The sequence below is a fragment of the Canis lupus genome, chromosome 12, assembly GCF_011100685.1.
Source record: "Canis lupus familiaris isolate Mischka breed German Shepherd chromosome 12, alternate assembly UU_Cfam_GSD_1.0, whole genome shotgun sequence".
NCBI classification, from domain to species: Eukaryota; Metazoa; Chordata; class Mammalia; order Carnivora; family Canidae; genus Canis; species Canis lupus.
This window is the reverse complement of record NC_049233.1, coordinates 67679692-67694924: the sequence shown is the minus strand read 5'-3', so window position 1 is coordinate 67694924 and position 15233 is coordinate 67679692. Positions and strand designations below refer to the sequence as shown.

Below are 15233 nucleotides of genomic sequence, written 5' to 3'. Positions count from 1 at the left end.
AGAGCATGTTGAGTGTAGAGCCTGACAGGTGCTTGATCCAATGATCCTGAGACTGTGACCTGACTTGAAATCAAGATGTTTAACTATCTGAGCCATCCAGGCGCCCCTGTCTTTCATTTTAAACGAGGACTTGTCTCCTCCATTTTTCTCTTAACATCATTTCGGCTGGATTTGCTTATTAGGTTTTTGTTTGTTGGTTTTGTTGGTTTTGTGTTTTGTTTTGTTTTGTTTTTTTTTTTGCTTATTAGGTTTTGAATATGAGACAGCAGATCACAGAACCACCACATAACTCCCATGTCCTCAGTCTCTCACCTTATCTTTGCTGGGTTAGAGCAATCAGTGTAGCAAGTGCAGAGGGAGCAAAAGCCTGGGGAGAAATGGGAGATCAAAGGAATCTTAAAAAAAAAAAAAAAAACAAAAAGATTTTCCTAAAATCGAGTATGTTTTATTTATTCCTTCTCCATATCTCATTTGGTTAAGTACCCCACAGATAGCCATGAATATGCTAAGGCTGTGGAGTTGTAAAGGCCTATAGGAGGTATTGTTTTCAGTGAAGGCAGTGTTTTTTTTTTTTTTTTTTTTATTTTTTTTTTTTTTAAGGCAGTGTTTAGTTAGGAAGACCAGAGTAAAGCAAATCATTAGAAACCACTTAGCAGTGTAAAGCACCAAGTCCTGTTGTTTACATTGTTAGTACTGTTGAATCCTTTTTCTTAAACGATGTTCTTCAACGTTTTGTCCTCTTTTCTATTCTCATGGTTTCATTTTCTAAATGCTTTCACATCACCATCTCCAGTCCACATCTCCCCTCTCAGCTCTTGGTTCATCCAAATGCCTTTTGGGCATCTCCATTTAGACAACACCATAGTCCTCTCAACTTCAACTTATCAAAAACATTGAATCACGAACACACAGATTACTTAAAATGCTTTTTTTTTTCTTGGCATAAAGTCCAGTTTCCTTGGGAACACCTGGGTGGCTCAGTTAGTCAAGCGCTGAACTGTTGGTTTCAGCTCAAGTCACTATTTCGAGATCGGATCGGGAGATTGAGTCCCCTGCGCTCAGTGGGGAGTCTGTTGGAGATTCTCTCTCTCCCTCTCCTCTGCTCCTACCCCCCACCCTGCGTTCGTTCTCCCCCTCTCTCTCTCTCTCTCTTTCTCTCTCAAATAAATAAATAAATAAATCTTAAAAAAAAAAAAAGGTCCAGTTTCTTTAATATGGCTTACCTGTTGTGCTCCATCTGGCTCTGCCTTCTTCTTTGTCAGCTTTATCTTGCTTTCCTGGATTCTAAATCAGCCTTACTGAACCTCAAATGCATAGTATTCTTTTGCCTGTGGTACATGCTATTCCCTTTATCCAGAAGGGGAATAAGAAGAGATGAAGCTGTAGTGATTATAAAGGCACAGACTTCCTAGATCCAGGTGAATCCCGAATTTGGCACTTACCTAGCTGTGTAATCTAGAGTGAGTTAACCTCTCTGCTCTCAGTGTCCTCATCTGTACGATGGAATGGCAATAGTATCTGCTTCACAGCATATTGTGAGGATTGAAAGAGTTAGTATAGTTGAGGCTTTTACTAAGGACTATATAAATGTAGCTCTTAGTGTAATTCTTATTGTAAATGTGTTGTGCTATTGGATGATATTAATTTTTTATGTTTTAAAGATGATTTAATGTTTACCCATAAACTATGACTTGATTGGCTGGTTCTTGTAATTGATATTTATCTTTTTTCTTGGCTGAGTGGCAGCTTTGTATTCCTTACTTCTTATTTTTTAGGTTTTTAGTGATTAAAATTTGGTCTTAGGTTGACATTCTCATGAAATAGATCATTTGACTGTTGTCTTACCTGAATTTTTATACGAATGAATTCAGGTAAACTTCTATGGAAAATTTTACTTGTTAAATTAATATTATTTTTAAAAAGATTTTATTTATTTATTTTATTACAGAGAAAGAAAAAGTACATGAGTAGGAGGAGAGGCAGAGGGAAAAGGGGAGAGAGAACATCTCAAGCAGACTGTGCTGAGCATAGAGCCTGACATGGGGCTCGATCTCACCACCCTGAGATCATGACCTGAGATGAAACAAAGAGTTGGATGCTTAGTTGACTGACCCACTAAGGTGTCCCCTCCATGGCAACTTTTAAAAGAAAATTAAATTAATTCTTAATAGCTAATAGCTGACTTTTTACTTTATGATTTATGTGCCATGCTGATTCAAGTTTCAAGTAAAGTCTTTTAAAGGACTTCACTTTTTTTCTTTCAAGTGTATTTCAGAGATTGTAGATTATAATGGTTCAAATGGTTTGAGTTCTAACAAGGAATACTTATTGTATTATTAAATAGACTCTCTGAAAGGAAAAGCTCTTGTTTCTCTCTCTATTCACAATTCTACTTACTTACATCCAACACTTCCCAGAACACTTCTGCTATCAGATGTGTGACTCTTTTCTCATAGTGACCAATTCTCCAATACCAGCTGAGTATCCTCCTACAGTTTAGCTCAATTTTGACACCGACTGCTTGAGTGTCAGTTGGTATCAAAATTGACACCACAGACTGAAGGGTCAGTCCCACAAGACCACGTCCAGCTTCAGACCTCCATAAAAAGCAGTGGGTTCCCAAGTCACCTACTACTTCCATCCAACTCAACTACAAATTGAAGGTTCCTAGGACCCCCTCCTCAAGGTCACTCATTTGCTAGAAGGGCTCACAGAACTCAGGAAAACAATTTGATTACTAGCTAACTGGTTTATTATAAAGGATATGTTAAAGAATACACATGAAGAGTCAGATGAAGAATTTATGGGATGAGGTCTGTGTCTGGAAGGTCTGGAGCACAGAAGCTTCTGTCCCTATGGAGTTTTGGGGTATGCCGCCCTCCTGGCAAGCAGATATGTTTTTGTTCACCAATCTACAGCTCTTAGTATTCTGTATTTCAGAGTTGAGGCTTCATTATGTAGATGTGACTGATTAAATTGTTGACCACTGGTTTTCAGCCTCCAGCCCTCTTCTTGAGGATGTGGGTGTAGTTGACGGGAGAGGTGAAAGTTCTCATCATCTAGTTTTCCCTCATCAACCAGCCCCCATCCTGTGATTATCTAGGGACTTTCTAAATAAATTCAGGTCTGGTTGAAAGGGGCTTGCTATGAATAACAAAAGAGTTTCTTTCACTTTTACCCTTTTGGAGCTATTCTAAGGACAAAAACTAAATATTATAAGAGATGCTTCTATGCTTCAAACACTTTGGAAATTACAAGGGCTTCAGGATCTGTGAGCCAGAAACCCTGAAGGAAGACCAAAATATATATTTCTTACTTCATCACAATATCACATTTTTTATTATCACAGTAGTTAAGGTCAGCCAGGAAAACATGGCAAAACCTAAGTTTTATCAGAAGTTTCCTCAGTGGTCTCAGGTTTGGCAGAAACTTAAGTAGTATGGTGAAAACTTACATGTATTTAAATTTTAAGTGTTGATTTTGAATCTTGAAAGAGGACTTAGGTTGCTTCCATATTGACCTCAAACTTTCCAGTTGGGTTCTTCCCATTTGTCTCTTGGCTCTGGTGGAAGACCCTGAGGGCAAAGTATTCCCCTGAGGGGAACTGAAACTACCCTGAGGCAATAGGGCCCACCTTAAGCCTAAGAGACTCCACCTGGGATGGACTCCATGACAATGATCCATTTGACCTTTATTGCCTACCTGCATGTACCCGCTCACCTTTGGCCCACATTTTCTTTATATAAACCTGGAAATAGTTTCAGTCCTTTTGGAGACAGTCTTTGAGAAGCTGTTCTGCTGTGTTTCTGGTGTGGGCCTCGCGGAAATAAATTCCTTGCCCCACCACCCTCATCTCTCTGCCTTTGGATTTTGTCAGCAATGACTGGTCTGTTTGGGACCCCTGGAGCCAGGTGCTCTTGCAACCCAGTGCCCTGGCTGTAGTTTTGACTGTTAATTTGTCTTCAGCGTATTTATTTTTCATTGAGACTTATGATTTGAGTTGAATTTGTGAAGACTGAAATATGAAATGTACTGAAAGGAACAAATTGTTGATCTAGTTCTATCTGATCTGACAGTGCTAGATGTGAGAATGACAAAATATTTGTATTTTTCTCCTTTCCTTCTAGAAGGAGATAGTTGCTGTCTGGTAAATTTTTAGATATGATGACTTTTCCATTAAAAATATGGGTGTTTGCTTATTGCTGTCATTTTATCTCCCAGCATATTTTACTTTTGTCTTTAGAAAATATATTTTTTTTTAAAGAAGATTTTATTTATTTATTCATGAGAGACACAGAGAGAGAGAGAGGCAGAGACACAGGCAGAGGGAGAAGCAGGCTCCATGCAGGAGCCCGACATGGGACTCAATCCCCAGACTCCAGGATCATGCCATGGGCCAAAGGCAGGTGCTTAATTGCTGAGCTACCCAGGTGTCCCTAGAAAATATATTTTTTAAAGAAGATTTTCCAGATTTTCTGTTATGCTGAAAATATTTTTAAAATTAATCAAGACTAATAAACATGTTTATTTCAGTGCAAAAATGTTTAGTTTCTACTATTTGCACAGCACTTTGTTAGCTCCTAAAGAGATACAGAGAAGTGAGTAAGACAGGGGCCCCGGGCTAAGTGGTTGAGCGTCTGCCTTTGGTTCAGGTCGTGGTCCTGGGATCCTGGGATGGAGTCCCACATTGGGCTCCCTGCATGGAGCCTGCTTCTCTCTCTGCCTGTGTCTCTGCCTCTCTCTCTGTCTCTCATGGATAAGTAAATAAAATCTGAAAAAAAAAAAAAGAGAGAAATGAGTAAGATAGTCTCCTTCCTCATTTGGGAACTGGAGCAAAACGCATGAGCTAATTCTAAATAATTTTAATAACAAAGAGTATGGTACAGACTTTGAGAGACTTTGAGCAGTGTGTGTTCTCCTGGTCCATGCCCTTGCAAAACATCAGTAGCTGCCAAATATGACCAGTTTACCTCTATTCCCTCCTGTTTGACTTTGCTTCTATGTTTGATGCTTTTGCCCAGCTATGTTTTTAATACTTGTCTTTTGGCTTCTGTATACAACTTCCTTATTTTTCTTTTAACTCTAACTGCTGTCTGTTATTTTCTTTCCTCCTCAGTTTTGTTTTATTAAGAAAAGTTTTGTAAAAGCAGAAAAGTTTAAACTGTAGAACAATGAACATCCACATACCCTCCACCTAGATTTCAGTTTTGTTACCATTTTTCTGTATTGCTTGCTCTCTCTCTATATGTGTGTGTGTGTGTGTCTTTTGTTGCTATTGAACCATTTGAATTAAGTTGCCAGTGTCATGACATGAGACTCCAAAATACTTGATCTGTTTCTCCTGAGAATGAGGATATTCTACATAACTATCCTAAATTATCCTCTACTTAAGAAAATTAATAACATAAAAATTAAAAATAAAGTTAACGATGAAATTATCTAGACTGTATATTAAATTTTCACCAATGTCCCACAGATAAACCTTTTTAGCTATTTTGTTTGTTTTTAAAGTAGGCTCTATTCCTACGTTGGAGCCCAGCATAGAGCTTGAACTTACATTCCTACCAGTATGTAGGTGCCATGATATGAAAGAGCAGTCAGTGGCTGCCATCTTCAGCTCTTTTTTTCTTCTGAGCACTTTTCTTTTGTGATCACATTTACTTCTGTGGTTTTAAGAGTTGCCAGTGATGTAGTGATGTTTACTTTTCTGAATTCCGTTTCTGTTATTTCCTTTTGTTCATCCTCTTCTGGCTATCTAGGAACCACTTCGAAATCACTATGTCCAAAATGAATTTATCCTCAACTTGTGAACTGGCTTATTGTCAGTATTGTTTATTATTGGGCAGGGGACAGGTGTAGAAGGTGTAGTGTAAATGGCTTTATTCTCACTGGGACAACACTCTTGGTAGGAACCTCATCTTTAGCTGCTTCTCTGGCTGTTCAGCGCTCTCTCATATACATACACAGATGTGCACACACGTTTATGCATCAAATATTTCTTCAATGCCTGCAATATGCCTATATATATTTGGCTATGGTAGATGAGCCTATCTCTGGAATGCCTTTTGTATACATTCTTTCCATTCCTAACTGTACTTACTCTGATTTTGGTCCTTATCAACCCTTTTATAGGACTTTTACAACATTTGCCCAACCTCTGGTTTTAAATCCTTTGATCCATCCTGTACACTCTCTGCCTGCTTTGCTAAGAGTACCTGTTTGATCATATGTTTCTGTTGCTTAAGAACTTCTGATGGTTTCCCATTCATTATACAGAAAAAAATGCCAACTTATTAGCATACTGTATAAGACTATGCTAATTATACTTTGCTCTTTTTGTGTTATTCCATCTCTGTGTTCTAGCTATATAAGTCTTCTGCTAACTTCTTGAATATAGCATAGATTTTAATTTTCAGACTTTGTCCATACATTTCTGGTGTCTGTAAGGCCCTGACCTCTTTTTTTGCTTAATGAAATACTACTCATCTCTCAAGGTCCGCTCAGATATTCCCTTTGAAAATTATTTACCGATAGCCTGTCTATCCCCTTCACCAGAACCAAAGACTTTCTGTTCTTTATCTGATGTACTTTGCATATACATGTGTGGTAGTGCTTATCAGATTGTGTCCCTTTCTGGTGTGTCTCTCGGTGTAAAGGTTCACAAGGGAAAGGATCATCTTGTCCTTCCTACTTTTCCTAGAGCCCAACACAATGCCTGGTACACACCACAGGCCTAGTAAAATATTTCTGAAAGGAGAGGTTGGAATTATTTGCTACATTTACTCTCTGTAGCAAGTAAATCTGATTTAAGATTCAACAATTCTCATAGGAAAATAATGTTTTATATTAAAATTTTGGTTTATATACTAAATATTTGCTAATGATTACTTTCTGTGTAATACCATCCTGAATTATTTGTGTTTTCAGCTTCACACTTTGATGCCTATATCTTAAAGTATTACTGCAGATGTATTTGTTTTAATTAAAATAACTTCTGAAACAAAACAGAGGATCATAAGCGAAGAGAGTAAAAAATAAAAGAAGATGAAATCAGAGAGGGAGACAAACCATAAGAGACTCTTAGTCATAGGAAACAAATTGAGGGTGACTGGAGAGGGGGCAGTAAGGGATGGGATAATTGGATGATGAGCATTAAGGAGGGCACATGATGTAATAATGAGCACTGGACATTATATAAAACTGATGAATCACTGAGCACTACCTCTGAAACCAATAATATAATGTATGTTAATTAATTCAATTTAGATAAAATTAAAAAATAAATTATTAAAAAATTAAAATAACTTCTGAGCAGTAGAAATTTGCCATAATAGGAGCTTCCGAAATTTTATCATTTCAGAGCCTTTAGATTAGTAAATGTTTATCAGAAATGGAATTCTGAATGAAGGAAATAGTATAACATGATAGATTATTTTTCTAGAGAAAGAAACATTAATCAGTTTTTAAGAAAACCTAAATAAAGGCTGTCTTTCTAAGGAATGAAGGCAAAAAGATAAACTCTTGTCAAATCTCCATGTTGCAAGGGAATCGTGAACTTTAATAAGGAGACCATTATTGTATTTTGGTGATGTTAAGAGAATGAGTAGATGAAATGTTTGATAGATGAAAACAAAGAAGGTGGTAGTACTATTTGACATTTTTCATTAATAAGGGGGATACAAAATAGTAAGAGTAACTTGTGTTACAGGTTTTGAATATTTCAGAATTATTTTAAAAGTCTTAGCATTTAAAAAAGAAAAATTCCTGATAATTAAAAATATTATGGTGTGGAACTGTTTATGAGTGAAATGGTGTGGTATGTGGATTTTGTTTCAAAATAATCAAGAGGGTAGGCAGTGGAAATAAGACTGGCCATGTGTTGATAATTGTTGAAGCTGTGTGACAGATACATAGAATATTTCATTCATTTTTGGAAAATTTCATGAGAAAAAATTTAAAAATACTATGCTATCATATAATACAGGAAAGAGTTCCCAAACAAAGAATCGCAGGCTGAATACTGAGTTCATGATATGGAAACACTCAGAATGATACCAACGTAAAACTAAGTGATATTTTTTGGTTTTTGTTTTTCCGAATTCTTTTCTTCCATATGTATATGTTTTCCGTGTATGATGTGGAGGCCTCTTAATCTGCTAAGCCAAATCAACACATATTAAAAGAAAGGGATAGGATTTTGCTTTATGTCCGCATTCTTGAAGAAAAATTTGTTGGTAAGACTTGGGTGTCATACTGTTTGAAGAATGTCTTAATTGATAACACCTACCACTATAAAAACTGGTAATACTGTACTGTCTTAGATACTGTATTTCTGATGATTTCATTACTTCAGTTTTACTCTTAAGGTTTGGAAAAGGAAATTTGATGAATTCATAGAAGAGTCTGTCCTTTTTTTTTTTTTTTTTTTTAAGATTTCATCTATTTATTCATGAGAAACACAGAGAGAGAGAGAGAGGCAGAGACACAAGCAGAGGGAGAAGCAGGCTCCATGCAGGGAGCCCGACGTGGGACTCGATCCCGGGTCTCCAGGATCACGCCCTGGGCTGAAGGCAGCACTAAACTGTCGAGCCACCCGGGCTGCCCAGAGTCTGTCCTCTTAAGGGACATAAGAGAGAAGTGTTCAGAAGTTGTTCTGCCATTTGTCTTTCCTTCCTTCTCTGTGTCTCTTCCTTTTCCCCTTCTTGCCTCAAGTTCTTTTTTAGACACCAAGAAGGTCATCTTTGTGCTACATCCTCTAATCCAATATCACCTATATAGGCTCAGGTCCCTTCAGCCTGAAACTACTACGGTAGTTCCTCAGTAAACACCATTAGGGCATCTCCCTTTTGAACTCCTCAGATATTTTCATTTTTGGTTGGAGTTTTTCTTTCTATCCAAAAGAATCATTTATGAGCCAAAGGACCTTCTGAGATCCCCCCCCAAGTCTTGTCCTTCATGATACCATCTTCCGCATCAGCAATCTCAGACCCTCAGACTTCTCCTTGATTCAGCCTTCTTGATCTTCATTATTTATTAACCTGGTCCTGCTGATTCTTCTTTTAGAATGACTGTCACAAATGTTCCGTCTTTTCTTCGGTCTTACCGTTACCACTCTGTTTTGGAGAACACCGGGCTTGGAATTGGAAGGCTTCATTTCAGTTCTGCTTCTGGATGCTTGCCTAGCTTCTTCATCTTTAAAATGAGGAGGGCTTACCAGGATCGCCTTATACCTGTTTTGGAGCTAACACTCTGTTACACGAATCCAGGTCCTTACCTGCTCACACTTGCATTGTGGTCACCTCCTAATTGTTTTTTCACACCTTTAGTCTCAGGCTTTCCTGATGAGATTAATCTTCATACATAACATTCATTGCCTACAGAGTAAAATCTTCTATTTCGTGGTCTCCATTTATTCATGTCATCGTTTCTCTGGTTAGTGGTGTTCTCATTTACACAATTAGAGTGGAAACTCCATCCATCTTCAGAGTCTTCCTGTCTCTCCCGTACAGAATCAAATTGGTTACTAAATTCCGTCAGTTCTGACTCAAAAACGCCTTTTGAATCCATATTTGTTCTCTTCTGCCGCTGTTATAATCTAGTTCTTCATCTTCTCTTATCTGGACATTTGACGCAAACTACCAAATGTTTGCTCTGTCACCAGTTTCTAGTTACCACAGTTATCTTTCTGAGCAAAGATCTGTTAACTACCTTTTCTGTTCTAAAAACCTTTTGCAAAAAAAACAAAAAAACAAAAAAACAAAAACAAACCAAAAAAACCCTTTTGCTCCACACTGTTGACATATGAAATGCAAGTTTGTTTTTTTTTTTTTTTCCAGGACTCACATGGTCCCTTCCCTTTACTTTTCTAATTTGTCTTCTGCTCCTTGTGATCATGCCCCAGCTTCCAGCCATACTGAGTATTAGCAGTTTCTGGAATATGCCTCTGTTGTTTTTCTCATGCTGTACATCTGCCTGTAATTCTTGGACCCCTTCATCTCTTCTCTGCTTGGGGAACTCCTCCTTAAGCATCACTCACATAGTTACCTTCCTTAAGGCTCTGAAAGAAACAGTCTGATTCTCCTGTGTCTTATGCATCCATCCTGGGTATAGTGGAAGTCATATAAGAGTTATTTGTTTTTGTTTCCCACTCACCCAGATTCTCTTTCCAGGTAGATTGTGAACTCCATGGTGTCTAGTGTAGTCAGTCTCTAATTTTGTTCATTCTCAGAGTTTGGCGCAGTGTTGGAACATATAATATTTATTCAGTAGTTGTTTGTTGGTTGATGTAAAATAAAATAGTAAGCCTCTTCTGTTTTCCATATAAAAAACAAGAAAAATATTTAACCCTATTAGTTTGAAGACAATTTTTTTTAAGGATTTGTTTATTTATGTTGGAGAGTGTGTACATGAGAAAGGGGAGAGGGAGAGAGAAAGCATCCTCAAGCAGAGTTTCTGAGTGCAGAGAGCCCTTCGATCCCAGGACCCTCTGATCAGGACCTGAGCCGAAGTCAGGAGTCAGACACTCATTGGACCTAGCCACCCAGGTGCCCCATGAAGATGAAAATTTTTATCTCAGTATTGCTTGAACTTGAATTTCCTCATCTTATCTTGAAAGATGCTTCTAATTTTTTTGTCTGTCATAGATCCTTAGGACCGAAGATGGCCCAGGGCTGATCTGGACACTTGGTAGTAGTATTGATAGGAGTCAAAAAGCCTTGGTCCTAATTATGATGATAACGGGTGGAGTTTTGGCCTGTACTTGTATATACAGGCTCCTAAATGGTGCTTCACCTTGCTAAAAGTGACTGGAGGCTGGTCATCAAGTTTGTTTGTTTATTTGTATTTAAGATTTTATTTATTTATTCATGAGAGACGCACACAGAGAGAGGCAGAGACACAGGCAGAGAGAGAAGCAGGCCCCGTCTCCAGGATCATGCCCTGAACCAAAGGCAGACGCTTAACCACAGAGCCACCCGGGCATCCCTGGTCATCAAGTTTAGACATTATTGAAAAGTCTAAAACTATCTTTACCATTAAGCCGGTTCCTAATATTTCATTCAAGAGATGTTCCTGAACTTGCTTCTTTAAACTTGAGAAATTCTTTCCTCAATTATATTACAATTTCACCGCTGAGCCTGTTTTTCTGCCTGGGATAAAGCTTTCATTTTAAGGCAGCAATTTCTACAATTTGTACAAATATGTGCTTCTTATATTTTCTACCATCTATAGAATTGCTTGCATCACGAGTTTTCCAGAACATAGTGTCTCAGATGGAAAATGTAATAGAATTGCAGTCTCTGCCAGATTTATTTTTCTATTTTGTTATTACATAATGTTCCTGTTGAATAATTGTTTTTCTTTGTCACTGCTGAGTGAAGCTCACATGGTTTTGATATACATTACAGCCATATAGCAGAAAATGTCTTTAAATTTAAAAAATTGCATATTAAATATATCCATGTTTATTCTAAAAATTTATGTGTTTTTGAGTCTCGTGGATTTACTTAGTAACCTCCTTTGATTATTATCAATATCAGGTGTCCTAATCGTAGTATCTAATATACAGTAAAATTTAGGAAGCAGTTTCTCTAAAGGCTTTGGAATTACTTTGTCTGCTTTTATTACAGCAAATAATAAAGTACTTTTATTTAAAAGTTAAAGTAATTTAGAAAGAAGATTGTTTTAAGAAAGAACAAGTTGCCTCTAAAAGCCAGGCCATCATAGCAGTGTATGTAGGGCAAGTTTACCTGCTTTTCAACCTTGTCATGTAAGAGAACAAATTGTTCGTTTACGATACTTAATATTATGTGTGCCTGAGACACATAAGCCGTGGGGTATGAGTTGTCACTGCCACTTGGAGAAAACCCCCAAGACAGGCAGCACTCCCATAGGTTGAGAGCAATAAAGCCTCTTTGCCCCCTGGCTAATCACTGAAATATTTGTGGGCATTGTAGGAAAGGTCACATGTGTAGTTTTCATAACTAAGGTGTTGGCATCTGACCAAGGACTAGCACTGAGAGAGCACGGTGGTCAAAGTGAGTCCCATGTGCCCTCTTGGGATCTGCCCCTTCTTCATATGGTGAACCTTAGAGATGCCACATTATCGCCTACCATCTGACAGTTAATACACAAGAGAAATGGCCATGACCTATCCACTTTCTTTCATTCTCAATTTCAAAGCTGCAGATAAACCTTAAGTTTTCAGATCTTTGAGTATTTTGCTAATTTAGCAGATGGAAGTTATATTTAAACTTATTAAGTGAAATAATTACTGGGTTTGTTCCTAGATCCCACCCATATAATTCAGAGTAAAGGCCTATGCTTCAGTTTATTCTGCTCAAGCTTTCAAATTCCTTTGACAGCCTGGATGTGAAATTCAAAAGTCATTAATGTGATGTGTTAATTTTGCACTTTTTGACTTACTGCAAAAAAAAAAAATCTTATAGTTTCCATAGCAACGATAACCTATCCAGATTGTGTAATATTCTTTACAGTATTAAAAATAAAACCATGCAATTACATGAGCTTCTGGAGCACTTCATTTAAGGGAACTGGGGATTGAAATATTTCTGTTTTAAAAGATTATGATTTCATTGAAAATTTTGCCAAAAAGCTTATATAATTTTGTTTTAAGAATTTAACAAATTTTTAAAATATTTAGCAATAGATACTTGGTAGTTAAAGTAATTATTAAGTGAGAAATTTACATCATGAGCATTGCGTTAAATCTCTCAGGCATGAATGCTTTTACACACATGTTCACACATACATTTAAGGGGGGGGATGTTTGGCTTTAATTACATTCAGTCACCTGCTGTTTGTACTTCTTAGTGGCTTCTGGGTGGTCTGAAAAAAAGCCTAGCTTTATGTTTGGAGGAAACAGGATAGAGAAAAAGGAAAAAGTGATTACTTAAAGCTTTCTCTAGTTTTGACTTTGCTTTTTAAATTAACATGTCTAGGATATTACTTTGAAGATACTAAGGATTGTTTTAGTACGTGACTATTTTCAGTGTCAAATTATTTTGGCTTTTCTCTTTTTCTCCTCTAATTCTAATTTAAAAGATGTTATAATATAATATTAGCACTAAAGTTAATTATAAGTTCTTACATCTTAACACAACTGATTTTCATCTTTTTATCATCTTAGCATATGTCTAGATATATGTATAATTTTATATGGTATAATTTGTGTATTTTCTAACTAATATATAGTAAACATTTTCCATGTTTCTGATGATGGTCGTGATTATCATTTTAGTAATTGCATAACAGTCTGTTTTCTGTTGATATATCTGGTGTGTTTTCTGTTTGTCAAAATGCTGCTTAATTATTTCCTGAATGCCATGTATTGGAAGAAAAATGGATATAATTTTCAAACTGATTGTGGGAGACAGTAACTGTAATTTACTTATTTGCCCAAACCATAGATGATTGTGAAAATCTTCAAAAGGCATGTAAAATGTTTTAAAATGCATGTAATGAATACTCTCTTAAATTACTGTATCTGCGAGGCACTTGGGTGGCTCATTCATTTAGATGATTTGATTTTAACTCAGGTCTTGATTTTGGGATCTTAGGGTCGAGAGTTCAAGCCCTGTGTCAGACTCCATGCTAGGCATGGGGCCTACCTAAAAAATTGCCTTATCTGCCAGTAAACACAGTATGGGGAAGATAAGGAATAGGTAAGTCAGGCAGATGTGGCACCATTTAGGTGCCATCATTTGAAAAAACCATCATGACATGATGAAAGCTTGCTGAGGCTCCAATATTTGTCAAAAGACAAAACTCAGAGAGTGTGGATGATACTCCTTTTATCAGAACAACTCAGAATATGAACCACATTTCTGACATTTTGCTGTGTCCAGTTCTGGTGTCAGTACCCCGAGGATACTGTGTTGCTCTAGCCACTCATGTGAAACTGTTTTTTTTTTTTTTAATGGACTGTATCACCATTATTGAACTGCTGTCTTCCCTTGGTTGAGCACCCTGATAACTACTGGGATTTCCCAGAATTCCTAATCCTACCTTTACTATTTGGAAAATTTACTATAACTACTAGGGTTTTCCTAGAGTTCTTGAGAATGAGATGTTGGTGGCTAGAGTTTTAAAGACTTTCCAAGGCTTTTGGTTGAGGTCTTTAGGCTTTTTTTTTTTTTTTTTTTTTTTGAGGTCTTTAGGCTTTTGAATGCCCCCTGTCCTAGTCAGAATAGGGTGTCCCAATGGGTTGAGATTCTTCTATAGCTCATCCCTCCTATTAAGTGGTTCTTATACTACGAAATTACTTTAAACAAATATAGAAGTTTGCATCTGTCATTTATTTTTGTAGTTAATGTTTTAACAGAATGCTTTCATAGATTACAGATAATTAAGACAGGAGTAGAATTATCTTGCAATATGCTTGAGTTTATATTTATACTTGTTTACTTTTTGAAACTAGTGCTGTGTTTAGTATCCTGTTTCAATTTTGAATTTTGTGTTTTGGCTCTGTCTAGTGTTTTCATTGTGACATGAGGTTTTTTTTTTTTTTTTTTTTTTTTTTTCGTATTTTGTATTTCTGTAGTTGTAATATTATCAGAACCAGTAAGCAATGCATGCATAGTGAGAGTGTTTATATATCACTGAGAGACTAGTGTATTTTTATTGTTTTTGTAGCTATGATTTTGAATCTGAAAATAATGTTTAGAAAAAATAATTTTTTTTTGTTCATATGCAGAAAAGATGAAAAGGAATATGCATTGAAGCAAATTGAAGGCACGGGAATATCCATGTCAGCTTGTAGAGAGATTGCAGTAAGTGAATATCAATATGTTTTTTATTTTGTTACTGATATTGGATGATGAGTGATATTAATATGAAATAGTTTCAGTGATGTATTCCATGCGTAGTTATTTCAAAGTTGTCAATTAGTTTAATGATATTTTATATAAGATGAAAAAGCTGCATAAACTTTAATTACTTGAAAGTCATCTTTAAACAATCTCTTAATGTTATTTAGGATTTATAATCTTAGGAATATTGAATGAGCTACATGATGATTTAATTAAATTATGAATCAATATAATTCATTACTAAATAATTATTAATATCACTAATTAATGTAGTTCATTATTAATACAATTCATTATTGATAAGGTAACAATTTAATGCCTATTTTTCTTGTAATTTTAGGACTGATATATGTCTACAGAGAAAGGGGTTTATTATTAGATATTATGGATATTAAATTTTTTTTT

The 15233-nt window shown here is 36.3% G+C and overlaps 1 protein-coding gene across 7 annotated transcripts in view; it reads left to right on the top strand.

The window, feature by feature from the left end:
* The window catches only part of CDK19 (cyclin dependent kinase 19), a 161891-nt gene that overhangs the window by 47446 nt on the left and 99212 nt on the right, over positions 1–15233 (top strand). For all 7 annotated transcript variants that reach the window (XM_038554949.1, XM_038554944.1, XM_038554945.1 and 4 more), the window contains one exon: positions 14714–14789. In XM_038554949.1, the coding sequence (XP_038410877.1) occupies positions 14766–14789 (24 nt within the window). In that variant the 5' untranslated portion in view covers positions 14714–14765. The remainder of the gene's footprint in view (positions 1–14713; positions 14790–15233) is intronic.